The sequence below is a fragment of the Suncus etruscus genome, chromosome 14, assembly GCF_024139225.1.
Source record: "Suncus etruscus isolate mSunEtr1 chromosome 14, mSunEtr1.pri.cur, whole genome shotgun sequence".
Lineage (NCBI taxonomy): Eukaryota > Metazoa > Chordata > Mammalia > Eulipotyphla > Soricidae > Suncus > Suncus etruscus.
In genome coordinates this window covers 81,327,903-81,340,437 of record NC_064861.1, presented here as the reverse complement: position 1 = coordinate 81,340,437, position 12,535 = coordinate 81,327,903, and the positions used below count along the sequence as shown (strand labels likewise).

The window sequence follows — 12,535 nt, the reverse complement described above, 5'->3', positions numbered from 1 at the left end:
CAACTAACTAGTTATCCTCTCAGGGAAGGTGTTTAGAGAATATGGAGGATGTTCATAGAACTCAAAGAAAGCTTAGGTGGAGCCGAACAGAGCACGAAGATAAAAATCAGAAAACTCCAATCTGAAACAGCAGGGCTGAAAAGTCTCAGTAGATGAAATGAAAACCTCAATGGAAAGCCTCTTGGACAGAGTAACAGCAGCTGAGGGCAGAATCAGTGACCTGGAAGAGGAAAGCAGAACAATTCCATACAGCAGAAGAGATTGGAAAAGAACCTTAAAGCAAATGATCCGTGGGAAAACTCTCAAAGAATGTGAACAAATATAAATAGAAGTCTTTGATAAACTCAACAGAAACAACATAAGAATCATTGGAGTCCCAGAGACCCAAGAAGAGAATAATAATAAAATGAGCTGGAGGAAGAGTGAGAAGAGGAGGAAGAGAAAGAAGAGAGAAAAAAAAGAGGAGAAAGAAGAGGAGGAAGCTAGGGATGTGGTTCAACTTGTAGAGCATATTACCTTCATTTTCCCATGGGATTGTTTTAGCTATTGGGAGTCTTTTGCAGTAGTAATGCTTTCCTTTTTCTTGAAAAATATCATTTAGGGGCCAGAGAGATAGCAGAGTGGTAGGGTGTTTGCCTTGCACACATCCGAACCAGGATTGATAGTGGTTAGATCCCGGCATCCCATATGGTCCCCTGTGCCTGCCAGATTTCTGAGCAAAGAGCCAGGAGTAACCCGAGTGACTAGGGGTGTGGCCCAAAAAACAAACAAACAAAAAATGAAATTGAGGAAAGTCTGCTGAGAGGAATAAATCAGAGAGAAAAAAACACCAACATAAACGATGACAAAACAAACAGTCCTTAGACTCTGACAGCAATATAGTGGTTTCCAGAAAGGCATGGTGGGGGTGGGGTGGGGCCTATGGCAGTGACAGAGGGTCAGACACCAGTGATGGGCATGGATGGTCTACATTTCAAGAGGTGATAAGCTGAACTGCCCTAATTCAAACTGTCCTGGAAACCAGTGTAGGAAGAGGAGGAAAGGAGAGGGGGAATAAGATGGAAGAGGGAAAAAGAATGAAGGAAAAAGAGGGAGGGAATGAAAGGAAGTGGGGAAAAGTAAAAAGGGAGAGTGAAGGAAGAAACAGAGACAGAAACAAAGAGGGAGAGGGAAAGGGAGAGACAGAGACAAGAGAGAACCACCATGTCCCTTGTTGGAGCAGTGCTCCGAGCTTACTGCTGGCACAAAACTCAGGGTTGATTACTGCTGGTAAGGCCAGGTAGACCCTGGGTGCCAGGGTCAAATCCCAGTTGTCAATGTACAAGGCAAGCACCCTATGTGCTGTACTATCTCTAAGGACCCACATAGGTGCTATAAGAGGAAGAATCAAGGTGCTGGCTGAGGTTTGGGATAGTCCATTGAAAATTCCCTTCCTTGGTTTATTGGGAAATGTGAAAGGATTTGGGCCCTTTGGGAGAGCCTTTTCCCTAGATCACCCCACAGGACCAGTGAGAGTGGCGAAAGGGAAAACTTCTTGTCCCCAGAAGAAATTGCCAGTGGCCACTTCACCCACGAAGGGGGCCACCAAGCAAGCAGGTGCTTTGGTAGGAAGATACCCAGATGCACACAGGAGCCTCCTCCTTACTAGCCTCCTGCCAGACCTTTAGTCATTCTAGTTTCTAAGCTCTGCAGAAGATGGTGGAGGCTGGCTGACCCCCTGATTGAGCAAGGTAAATCCAGAGTCAGGATGCTTTATCTGTGACTGAAAAATTAAAAGTTATCTTTTGGGGGCCTGACAGTATAGAGGTTATGGTGTTTGCCTAACAGGACTGACTGTGGTTCCATTGCTAGCACCACTTATGGTCCCCTGAACACTGCTCGGAATGACATCTGAGCACAGAGCCTTAAGTACCACGGGGTGTAACCTAAAAAGTCTACAAATAAAATCATACAGATAAGAGTTAAAACATGGGGCCGGGCGGTGGCGCTAAAGGTAAGGTGCCTGCCTTGCCTGCGCTAGCCTTGGACGGACAGCGGTTCGATCCCCCGGTGTCCCATATGGTCCCCCAAGCCAGGAGCAACTTCTGAGTGCATAGCCAGGAGTAACCCCTGAGCGTTACTGGGTGTGGCCCAAAAACCAAAAAAAAAAAAAAAAAAGAGTTAAAACATATAAAGTTGGCGCCGGCGAGGTGGCGCTAGAGGTAAGGTGTCTGCCTTACAAGCGCTAGCCAAGGAAAGGACCACGGTTCGATCCCCCGGTGTCCCATATGGTCCCCCCAAGCCAGGGGCAATTTCTGAGCGCGTAGCCAGGAGTAACCCCTGAGCATCTAACGGGTGTGGCCCGAAAAAAAAAAAAAGAAATTAAAAAAAAAAACATATAAAGTTTTGAGGCTATTTTGTATAAACCCTCTGTTGTCTGGCATGGGAGATGTCAAGGTTCACTGATTGAACCTGAGGCAGTCTCAATTGGAGCCTTTGCTTTGCTTCATCTGCAGGACCCCTGAGCACAGTGGGATATGGCCCAGCCTCACCTGCCCTCCAAAAGTTTGAAAATAAAATTTTAAAAGAAAATAAAATACAAAAAAAAAAAAAAAAAGAAAGAAAGAAAAAATAAAACACGGGGCTGGAGAGATAGCATGGAGGCAGGGTGTTTGCCTTGCATGAAGAAGGATGGTGGTTCAAATCCCAGCATCCCATATGACACCCCCCCCCCCAGCCTGCCAGGAGCGATTTCTGAGTGTCAAGCCAGGAGTAACCTGAGCACTGCTGAGTGTGACCCAAAACAAAAACAAAAACAAAAACAAAAAAAAAAAAGAAAAGAAAAGAAAAGAAAATACAGGGCTGGAGATAGTACAATTGGCAGGACATTTGCCTTGTACTGGCCAATCTCCAGCATCCCATATCATTTCCCAGTCCTCATCAGAACTGACCATGGGCTAGAGCGGTGGCACAAGTGGTAGGGCATTTGCCTTGCACAGGCTAAACTAGGACAGACCACGGTTCGATCCCCCGGCGTCCCATATGGTCCCCCAAGCCAGGAGCGATTTCTGAGAGCATAGCCAGGAGTAACCCCTGAGCATCACTGGGTGTGGCCCACAAAGCAAAACAAAAACAAAAAAAAACACAACTGACCCTGAGTTCAGAGCCAGGATTCAGGACTATGCACTGCCAGGTATGGTTTCTTCCCCCACAAAAAACTCAAAACCCCAAAGCAGTTTGAGTCTCTTATTGTCACATCTGTCTTACCACCAGTTTCTTTCAGCCCTTTTACACAGAGTCTTACATGGGTTTTCAGTAAGTGTTTATTAGTTAAGTCAAGAGTCAGAATCCCAGCGTGGGGATCTCAAAGTGCTCTGGTCCTTCAGCATCCTGGGAAAAGGACAGAGGGTGGAGCCAGCTCAGATCTTCCCCGGAAACGTGCCGTCAGCCCGGCGGTCATCCCACGCCGACACCTGCGGGGACAGGGCCAGTGTTAAGTCCATTGGGGTGACCCCCTGGAGGGTCTTCAGCCCTCCTCCCCAATTTTGTGTGCCGGTACGGGCATTGCTCCAGCCAGCATCGCTGTCCTGGGTTCAATCTCCCCACACTGCATGCTGCTACTGGGCACCACCAGGTGGAACATTCCCATCTTCTGCCCCCAAGAACTGTCCTTCCCAGGTAGTGGAAGGAAGGAGGAATAAGAGACAAATCCCCTGTCATGTCCCGTCCCAGCAGGGCTGTTCCTGAGAGAAATATGGAGTTTCAGGAGTGTGGCTGTGCCCTGCCTAAGGAATCGGAGTCTAGAGGTCTTTATCAGGAAAAACAAACATACAAACAGGGAAAAGCGGCCAGTGCAATAGCCCAACAGGTAAGGCATTCCCCTTGCACATGGTGGACGGACCCGGCTTCAATCTCCAGCATCTCACATGGTCCCCTGAGTACAGCCAAGAGTAATCAGAGCAGAGACCCAGTAAGCCCTCAGCACTACAAACAAATGAGAAAGAAAGCCAAAGGAGAACTAGACAACCGTGGGGGAGAACAAGGCTGGGATTGACCCCAGCAAACAAGGGTCTCCAAGAGAGCCAGGTTCAAAGATTCCCAAAAAGCACTTCAGCCGGGATAGCTGGAGGGCTACAGTGAGACAACTGGTACCCCTGCCGAGCACCAAGACTGGGCACATAACCCCAGTCACTACAATAGGACAAAAGGGGTGTGGAAGAAGGGGCGGGATTCTATTGACAAGCGCACTCTTCACTTTCCCCTGCTCCCACGAACCTTCCTTTCAGGGCTTCTTAGAAGCATGTTTGCTCCTCTCACCTGACTAGGAGTAACTTCTGATACACTTACTTGTTAGTTACTAGAGGCCAAAAGCAAGGCTGATAGAGGTGAGTCTGAACTCCCATCCACAAATGTCTGTGTGAGAACTGAGTTAATGACATGGCCAGTCAGGGGCTCGCTTCCCAGGCTGAAAAATTAGCATCTCGGAGCCTGACCTCACCCTCCTCTCTCAGGGTCCTTTAGATACCATCCAATGTCTTCAATGTGGCTGGCATGAAGTCAGTGCCAAATATGTGTGACTTTATTACACACCCACATCTTGCTGTGCTTAAAGGTGGGTCAACTAAGGAGACTGTTCTAGAACTTGCATGTCCTGGTTTAGAGCTCTTTCTGCATTATCATGTCAAGCCAGATAAATGTACCATGTCTGACCTAACATGGGTTCTTCTGAATGTTCCCTGGTTCTTAGAGAAAACACATTTGGTGCAATGAAATTGTTTACTAAAGTAGCATTTGAAATAGTGACATGGCTAGGGGGGAGGGGCATTCAAAGGGCTGAGCCCATGCTGCATGCAAGAGGCCTGGGTTCCAGCCCTGGCACAGGGTCCTCTAAATACCACATGGGGCATAGCCATCAGCTCTGTGTAGCCTCCAAAAAAAGCACCATGCAGCTGGGCATAATGGAAGGAGCCCCACAGACTGCTGCAGCCCAGTCAGGGCAAGCCCCGTGCTTGGGATGGGACATGGGGTGCCACTGGGACCTGCAGCAGGATCTGGGACACCCGAGATTGGAGCACATGACAAGAACCACGTGTTAACAAGATTGTGGAGAGCCAAGAAGTCCAAAGGCCACTGGAGACTCAGACCCAAGTCAGTAAGATTAGTGAGGAGAGAAAGCCAAGAAGCTCCCCAGGCAAAGGCCCAAGGAACAAACCAAAGACAGGCATCAAGATGGGTAAGACACTGAACAACTGTGGAAGAGACAGTTGAGTAGAGTGCTTGTAGCCACCGCAGCTCAATCCCCAGCATCAAATTGGCTCCCCAAGCACTGCTATGAGTGATCTCTGAGCATAGAGTCAGGAGTGGCCCAAGCCCCCAATAAAGAAAAAAAAAAAAAAAAAAAGAACCCAATCTCAAAAGGAAACCATCTAAAAATTAAGGCAATATGGCAGGTCAATAAAAAAGGCTCCTACGGGCACTGGTAAGAAGAGTACAGCAGGTAAAGCATCTGCCTTGCACATGCTAATTCTAGCAAACCCCCAGCACCCCATATGGTCCCGTGAATAATTTCTGAGTGCAAAACTAGAGTACTCTTGAGCACTGCCAGGTGTGACACAAAAACAACTCCCCAAAAAAGATCTAAGAGGGGCCGGAGAGATAGCACAGTGGTAGGGTGTTTGCCTTTCATGCAGAGAGATGGTGGCTCAAATCCCGGCACCCCATACGGTCCCATGAGCCTGCCAGGGGTGATTTCTGAGCGCAGAGGCAGGAGTAACCCCTGAGCGCTGCAAGGTGTGACACAAAAACAAAAACAAAAACAAAAAAGATCTAAGAAAGAACTGGTGATGTTTGGGGGTGCCAGGGCCATGTTTCCTTTGGTTAACATATATTTGACTTGATGAAAGGAGCAATGCTAAATATTATTTCATTATTAATAAATAAATAAATAAAAGAGGTGCTGGAGCAATAATACAGCAGTTAGAGCATGTGCTTTGCATGCAACTGACCTAGGTTCTATCCCTGACATCCCATATGGTCTCCTGAGCACTGGCAGGAATGATTACTGAGTTGTAGAGCCAGGAGTAATTCATGATCAGTGCTAGTTTGGCCCAAAAATCAAAAGCATATGAATGAAATAAAACTAAAGAGTATGACCGAGTGACAAAAAGAGATCAATAGTCTGGTCCTATGAGGACCAAGGTTGCAGAGTTCTGACTGCCAGCACCTCCAGGACGCACACTGTACTCAGCATAAAATGGTCCTTCTGACTTAGTTGATTAAAATATTTCAGCAAAGGAAAGAAAAAGGAAACAGACGATCAGAGAAAGGTGAAAAAAATCTTGAAACTACTGTTTTTTTTTTGTTTTTGTTTTTTTAGTTTTTGGGTCACACCCGGCGGTGCTCAGGGGTTACTCCTGACTGCTCAGAAATAGCTCCTGGCAGGCACAGGGGACCATATGGGACACCGGGATTCGAACCAACCACCTTTGGTCCTGGATCGGCTGCTTGCAAGGCAAACGCCGCTGTGCCATCTCTCCGGGCCCATCTTGAAACTACCGACTTTGAGCAATGAGTTCATTTGTGGTTCACTGAACTATTTCTCACTCTTTTCTTTTTTTTTTTTTTTTTTGGTTTTTGGGCCACACCCGGTAACGCTCAGGGGTTACTCCTGGCTATGCGCTCAGAAGTTGCTCCTGGCTTGGGGGACCATATGGGACGCCAGGGGATCGAACTGTGGTCCGTCCAAGGCTAGCGCAGGCAAGGCAGGCACCTTACCTCTTGCGCCACCGCCCGGCCCCATATTTCTCACTCTTGTCTATTTGAAATGTTCATAATAAAAAGGAGGATCAGGAAGAAGGCATAAAGGGGAGGATAACAGTACACACTTTACGTAAAAGCCCTGGAATCAATCCCCTGGCTAGTTTCTTACAGCACCAGTGAGACCAGCCTCCAAGGGGTTGCTCTCCTGAACTAGGCTGGCCCCAAAATACATAAACAAAAGCCGTTAATTGTGACAAGAGAGACTACAGGTGGTACTAACTGACCATGGTGTGATCACCAGCACTACATAAGGTTCTCTGAGGCCTTCCAGGAGTGATCCCTGAATTCAAGAGCCAGGTGTAAGCCCTGAGCACTGCTAGCTATGGCCGCAAACAATAGAAACAAAAACAAAAACCATAAAAAATGATATCACACAAGTGGCGTAAACATAGGCTGACCCAACCACCACTATCTGCACACGGGTGACAGTACACGGGTGACAGTGCTCTAGTTAAAAGCCACCCCATACCACTCCAAAAAAAGTGTCCGTGGAAGAATGGGTGATACTCTAGGAAGAAATGAAGTCCAGAAGAAAAAGTCTGGAGCTGGAACGACTGTACAATGGGGAGGGCGATTGTCTGATTCATGTTCAATTCCCAGCACCCTATATGGTCCCCTGAGCACATCAGGAGTGATTCCTGAGTACAGAGCCAGCAGTAAGCCCTGAGCACTGTTGGGTGTGGCACCTAAACCAAAACAAACACATAAACAAACAAAAAATCAGAAGAAAAGCCTGTCCTTTGGGGCTGGAGCAATAGCACAGCGGATAGGGTGCTATTGCCTTGCACACAGCTGACCTGGGTTCGATCCCTGGCATCCCTTACAGTTCCCTGAACCCTCCAGGAGTGATTATGATTGCAGAACTAGGAGTAACCTTGGAGCACCACTGGATGTGGCCCCAAAACCAAATCAAATCAAACCAAACAAACAAAAAATAATGCCTGTCCTCTCTTCCTCTCACAGATGAGCACCTACCAAAACACTATGGTCCTACCCAGAAGATCCCACCCACCTCAGCACCCCCAGAATGAGACACATACCCAGGATATGGGGCAGAGGGACTTGTACACACGCTGGTACCACTGGCACACAGAGACGTCACCCCCTTTGGCGTTCATTGCCTTCTCGCAGCGGTGGAAGTCTGTGAAGAAAGAGGTCCTGGTCAGCCCACTCTCAAAAGCAGACACAGCTGGTGACTACAGACACGCACACACGCATATGCACACACATACAAAATCTTCACAAAGAACCAAACAAATGTTCTGAAAATGGCTTGACACAACCAGTTCATTGAAGGTGCAAGCACTAAAGAATATTCCACTGGAATATTCATTCAGGAGTGATGAGGCCAATACGGAGACCAGGTGCAGGAATTACAAAATTCCAGAACCAGGGCAATGAAGTTTTTTTGCTAAGATACTGGAAATCTAGAAAATAATCGATCTGGTCATAATTCTATTTTTTCTCTTTTTTTTAAATCATTTTTCTTAATTTTTTTAATTTTAATTTTCTTAATTTTTATTATCATATTATTTTGATAAACTACACTATAAATTACAAGTTATGAATTACCATTTACCGTATTTTCCGGCGTATAAGACAGCTTTTGAAACAAAAAAAAGTCAACCAAAATCAGGGGTCATCTTATACGCCGAGTATATCCCCAAAAAATGTTTCAATATGCGGCTAAACAAAACAAAAGAAAAATCAGGCCGCAGAGTTTCCAAATCTCTTTATTGGGGGCTCCCAAATAGTACTCAGGAGATCTGGGGGCCTCTTCTGGCAAAACCCAGCTAACTGTGTTGGTGGTTCAGTGCTAGGGTCTGAGGATGGGGTATTGTTTGGTTCATGTAGTGGGGGAGATTAACTGACGCCACCAGGGAATTGCCAGAAAAGGTGCCTATGATAAGGGACCAATCACTGCAAGGTTGCTCGGACCGCCTCTCTGACTCAGCCAATCCAAGCAGGCTTTTGATGCATGCAAATTAGACAATGTTCTGGACCTGAATCTACACTGTCAAAGCCTGCTCAGATTGGCCAGAGTCAGAGGGGAAGTCTATTACAGTAGAACCTTTGAACCTTTGCTTGTTGTGATTGGCTCACTGTGGTGCATACAGTTGCAGCACAGGAACGTTCTGTCTGATACAGCGAATATAGGCCTAAACCTATGTTTTAACTGCAAAATTAGGGGGTTGTCTTATATGCCCGGTCGTCTTATACGCCGGAAAATATGGTACATGTTGATAGTTTTTCACTTTTACAGATTTATTGAAATGTAAATGATTAATAAACAGTGTACAGCTTTGTGATCTGATTTATATATTGCTTAATAATTGCCATAAGTTTAGTTATATCCATTATCTTATTATTTAGTTATATCCATTTTCATAAAAATCATTTTTTTTGACTTAGGATCAATTTATTATTGGACCAGAGATAAAAACACAAGATGGTAGGATCTTCTAACTCATATTTCTTTCATGGGATTCACAAGTAAATCTGGGTTTAAATTTAAAGGGAAATGGAATCTTTATACTTTGGGGGGAAAAAAGGGTGTCACAATAACGTTAACATTGCTACAGCAAATGGGATATTATCATTATCACTAATAAAATTAGTAGCTGTTTTCTACTGATCACCATAGCACCATTTAGATGCTACAGTATTAATATTAATTAATATTGATAAATTAATATTAATAGAACAATCACTGTCTTTTTTTGGGGGGGGGCCACACCCGGCGGTGCTCAAGGGTTACTCCTGGCAGGCACGGGGGACCATATGGGACACCGGGATTCGAACCAACCACCTTTGGTCCTGGATCAGCTGCTTGCAAGGCAAACGCCGCTGTGCTATTTCTCTGGGCCCAAAAATCACTGTCTTAAGGAATCTTTCAACAGGGTATATGTATTTTTAAGAACATTTACAGAAAACTATGATAAGCACAATACTTACTGCAGAGTTTGCATTAGATTTTTGAGAGGCATACATATGAGAGGCATTTGAAAATAAAAGCAATAAGCCTTTGCCAACATAAAAATCATTTTTGATGGGGCTGGAGCAAGAGCACTGTGGGTAGGGTGTTAGCTTTGCCTATAACCAACCTGTTCCCTAGCATCCCATATGGTCCACATGTCATGAATAAATTCTGAGAAGAGATCCAGGAATAAGCCCTGAGCACTGCCAGGTGTGGCCCAAAAACAAAAAAATAATTTTTGGGTAACTGGAGAGATAGCACAGCAAGCAGGACACTTCCTTTGCACATGGCTGGCCCAGGTTTGATCCCCAGAACCTCATGCAGTCCCTTATTCCGTCAGGAATGATTCCTGAGTGCAGAGCCAGAAGTAAGCCTTGAGTTCTGCCGGGTGTGCCCCCAAACAAAACCAAGAGAGATTCTTGGGGCCAGAGACAGGACACAACAGGCAGAAAGCCCAAACTCGATCTCAGCACTGATCCCCTGAGCCCAGCCAGAAATGAACCAGCACCATCAGGTATGGACAGCCCCCTGGCCCTTCCCTATTTATTCCCAGAAACAGTCCTGAAAGCAAAAATCACTTCACCTGGCTGTGATGTTATAACTGTAAGAGCCCCACCTGGAAGACACGCAGGTATCCAGGAAAGACAGAGTGATAAAAGTGCACAAACACAGCAAGGAAAATCCTAAAAATCACTGATTAAAGAAATCCCAGGCTAGAGGCGGGAGAGATAGCATGGAGCTAGGGCATTTGCTTTGCATGCAGAAGGATGGTGGTTCGAACCCCGGCATCTCATATGGTCCCCCGAGCCTGCCAGGAGTGATTTCTGAGCACATAGCCAGGAGTAACTCCTGATTGCTGCCGGGTATTACCCAAAAACCAAAAACAAACAAACAAACAAAAATCCCAGGCTAGAGAGGCCGGAGCTATAGCACAGCGGGTAGAGTGTTATCCCTGCACATGGTCAACCTGGGTTCAATCCCGGGCATCCCATGTGCTTCCCCGAGTCTATCAGCAGTGCTTCTGGGTGTAGCCCAAAAAAATCCCAGGCTGGATAGTACTGCAGGTAGAGTGCACTTGCCTTGCACACAGTCGAGCAGGTTTTTTTGTTTTGTTTTGTTTTTTTGTTTTTTTTTTTTGGTTTTTGGGCCACACCCAGCAGTGCTCAGGGTTACTCCTGGCTGTCTGCTCAGAAATAGCTCCTGGCAGGCATGGGGTGACCATATGGGACACCGGGATTCGAACCAACCACCTTTGGTCCTGGATTGGCTGCTTGCAAGGCAAACACCGCTGTGCTATCTCTCCGGGCCCCTCAAACAGGGTTTGATCCCTAACATCCCATATTATAACATCCCTGAGCTACCAGGAGTGATCCTGAGTTCAAAGTCAAGAGCAAACCCTCAGCACCACTAGGTGTGACCCACAACAATACCCCCCCCCCCCCGAAAAATAAAAACACAAATAAACCAAAAAAGGGAGCTGGAGAGATAGCACAATGGTAGGTGTCTGCCTTGCATGCAGCTGATCCAGGACAGTAGGTGGTTTGAATCCCGACATCCCATGGTCCCCTTACCTGCCAGGAGCGATTTCTGAGCACAGAGCCAGGAGTAACTCCTGAGCGCTGCTGGGTGTGACCCAAAAACCAAACCAAACCAAAACAAAAAAGAGCATTGGAATGACCCAGGGCCAGGTCTTGAACTGAACTGGAGATGAGGGGAAGGCTGAGTAGGAGAGAAGAGGATGGGGTACTTAGATCCCCAGGAAAGAGGTGAATAGTATTCAACCTGAAGGATGAGCCCAGGGAAGGGGCACAATCCTCACCACCCCAACACCGCTCTGCTTACCCAGGTAGTTCTGCCAGCAGTTCCGGGTCTGGTTTTGGTTGGGGAAGCGACTGTCAAAGGGGGCAGTCTGATAGTTCTTGATTTTCCTTTTCATGTCTTCCGCCATGATGCTGACTCCTAGAGGCGAAGAGTGGGTGTTGGTTGGGGTGCAACAGGGCCTAGGTACCTACCTGCCTAGGTAGAGCCAGCTGCAGTGAAGGTAAAGAGACAGGATAAAGGGCTGAGTTTAACCTGCCCTCTCTTTAAACTCACACACAGGCCCAGAGAGACCTATATATGTGGATGTGAGAGTTAGAGAAGAGTTTGGGGGTAACTCCTTAGTAAAATCAGGCTTTTTATTTGTCTCTAAATCACACTAGCCAACAGTCACTGAGCGCTTACTACGGGGCTTATTACTTATTGCTCTCCACACTTTACCCCTCCTGCCACTCTAAAGGATGAAACTATTATGAAGGACAGTGTGTTTTGCAAGGTGACACCGAATACAAGAATGGAGCTGCCTGTAGTCACTGATAGACTCACACTGCAGAAATTATTAATATTCTGGGTGCTGGGAAGCCCTCCAGAGATCATCTGAACACTTTTCTATCAAGCCTCCTACACAAATTAAAAAAAAAACTGCATAGGAGAATTTAAAAAAAAAACTGCAAAGGAGAAACAAGAAAATAAGTTATATGGTGCTGAGCTTTTTGTTCTGTAAGCCCTGGACTTACTCCTGACTGCTCAGGGCTCACTCTAGGCAGAATTTAACTCCTGTAGTATCTCTCTGGTCCTGTGGCTGATAAGTTTTCATTCAGTTTTTTCGAAGTCATGAGTACAAACGCTATTGTGGCACCTGCAATCATGATGCAGGATGGTAAAAATGCCATGACATGTATTCGCTGGCAATACGACCGTTTCAATTAAAAAAGAAATGTT

The 12,535-nt window shown here is 46.3% G+C and overlaps 1 protein-coding gene across 1 annotated transcript; it reads right to left on the bottom strand.

Annotated features, from left to right (window-relative positions):
* Positions 1-3,284: 3,284 nt before the first annotated feature.
* Positions 3,285-11,723, bottom strand: LOC126027685 (cytochrome c oxidase subunit 6B1). Its single transcript, XM_049786690.1, has 3 exons — positions 11,618-11,723; positions 7,839-7,939; positions 3,285-3,452 (listed from the first exon to the last, which is right to left on the bottom strand). The coding sequence occupies exons 1-3, from the start codon at positions 11,721-11,723 to the stop codon at positions 3,399-3,401; spliced, it is 261 nt and encodes an 86-aa protein (XP_049642647.1). The 3' UTR covers positions 3,285-3,398.
* Positions 11,724-12,535: the final 812 nt, after the last annotated feature.

What these genes read in the sequence shown, in the direction of transcription:
- LOC126027685 (XM_049786690.1), bottom strand. Translation starts at nt 11,723, where the DNA reads ATGGCGGAAGACATGAAAAGGAAAATCAAGAACTATCAGACTGCCCCC. An exon ending in CTGCTGGCAGAACTACCTGG is followed by an intron (nt 7,940 to 11,617) that starts GTAAGCAGAGCG and finishes CTTTCTTCACAG; the next exon opens with ACTTCCACCGCTGCGAGAAG. An exon ending in CCCTCTGCCCCATATCCTGG is followed by an intron (nt 3,453 to 7,838) that starts GTATGTGTCTCA and finishes CTGTCCCCGCAG; the next exon opens with GTGTCGGCGTGGGATGACCG.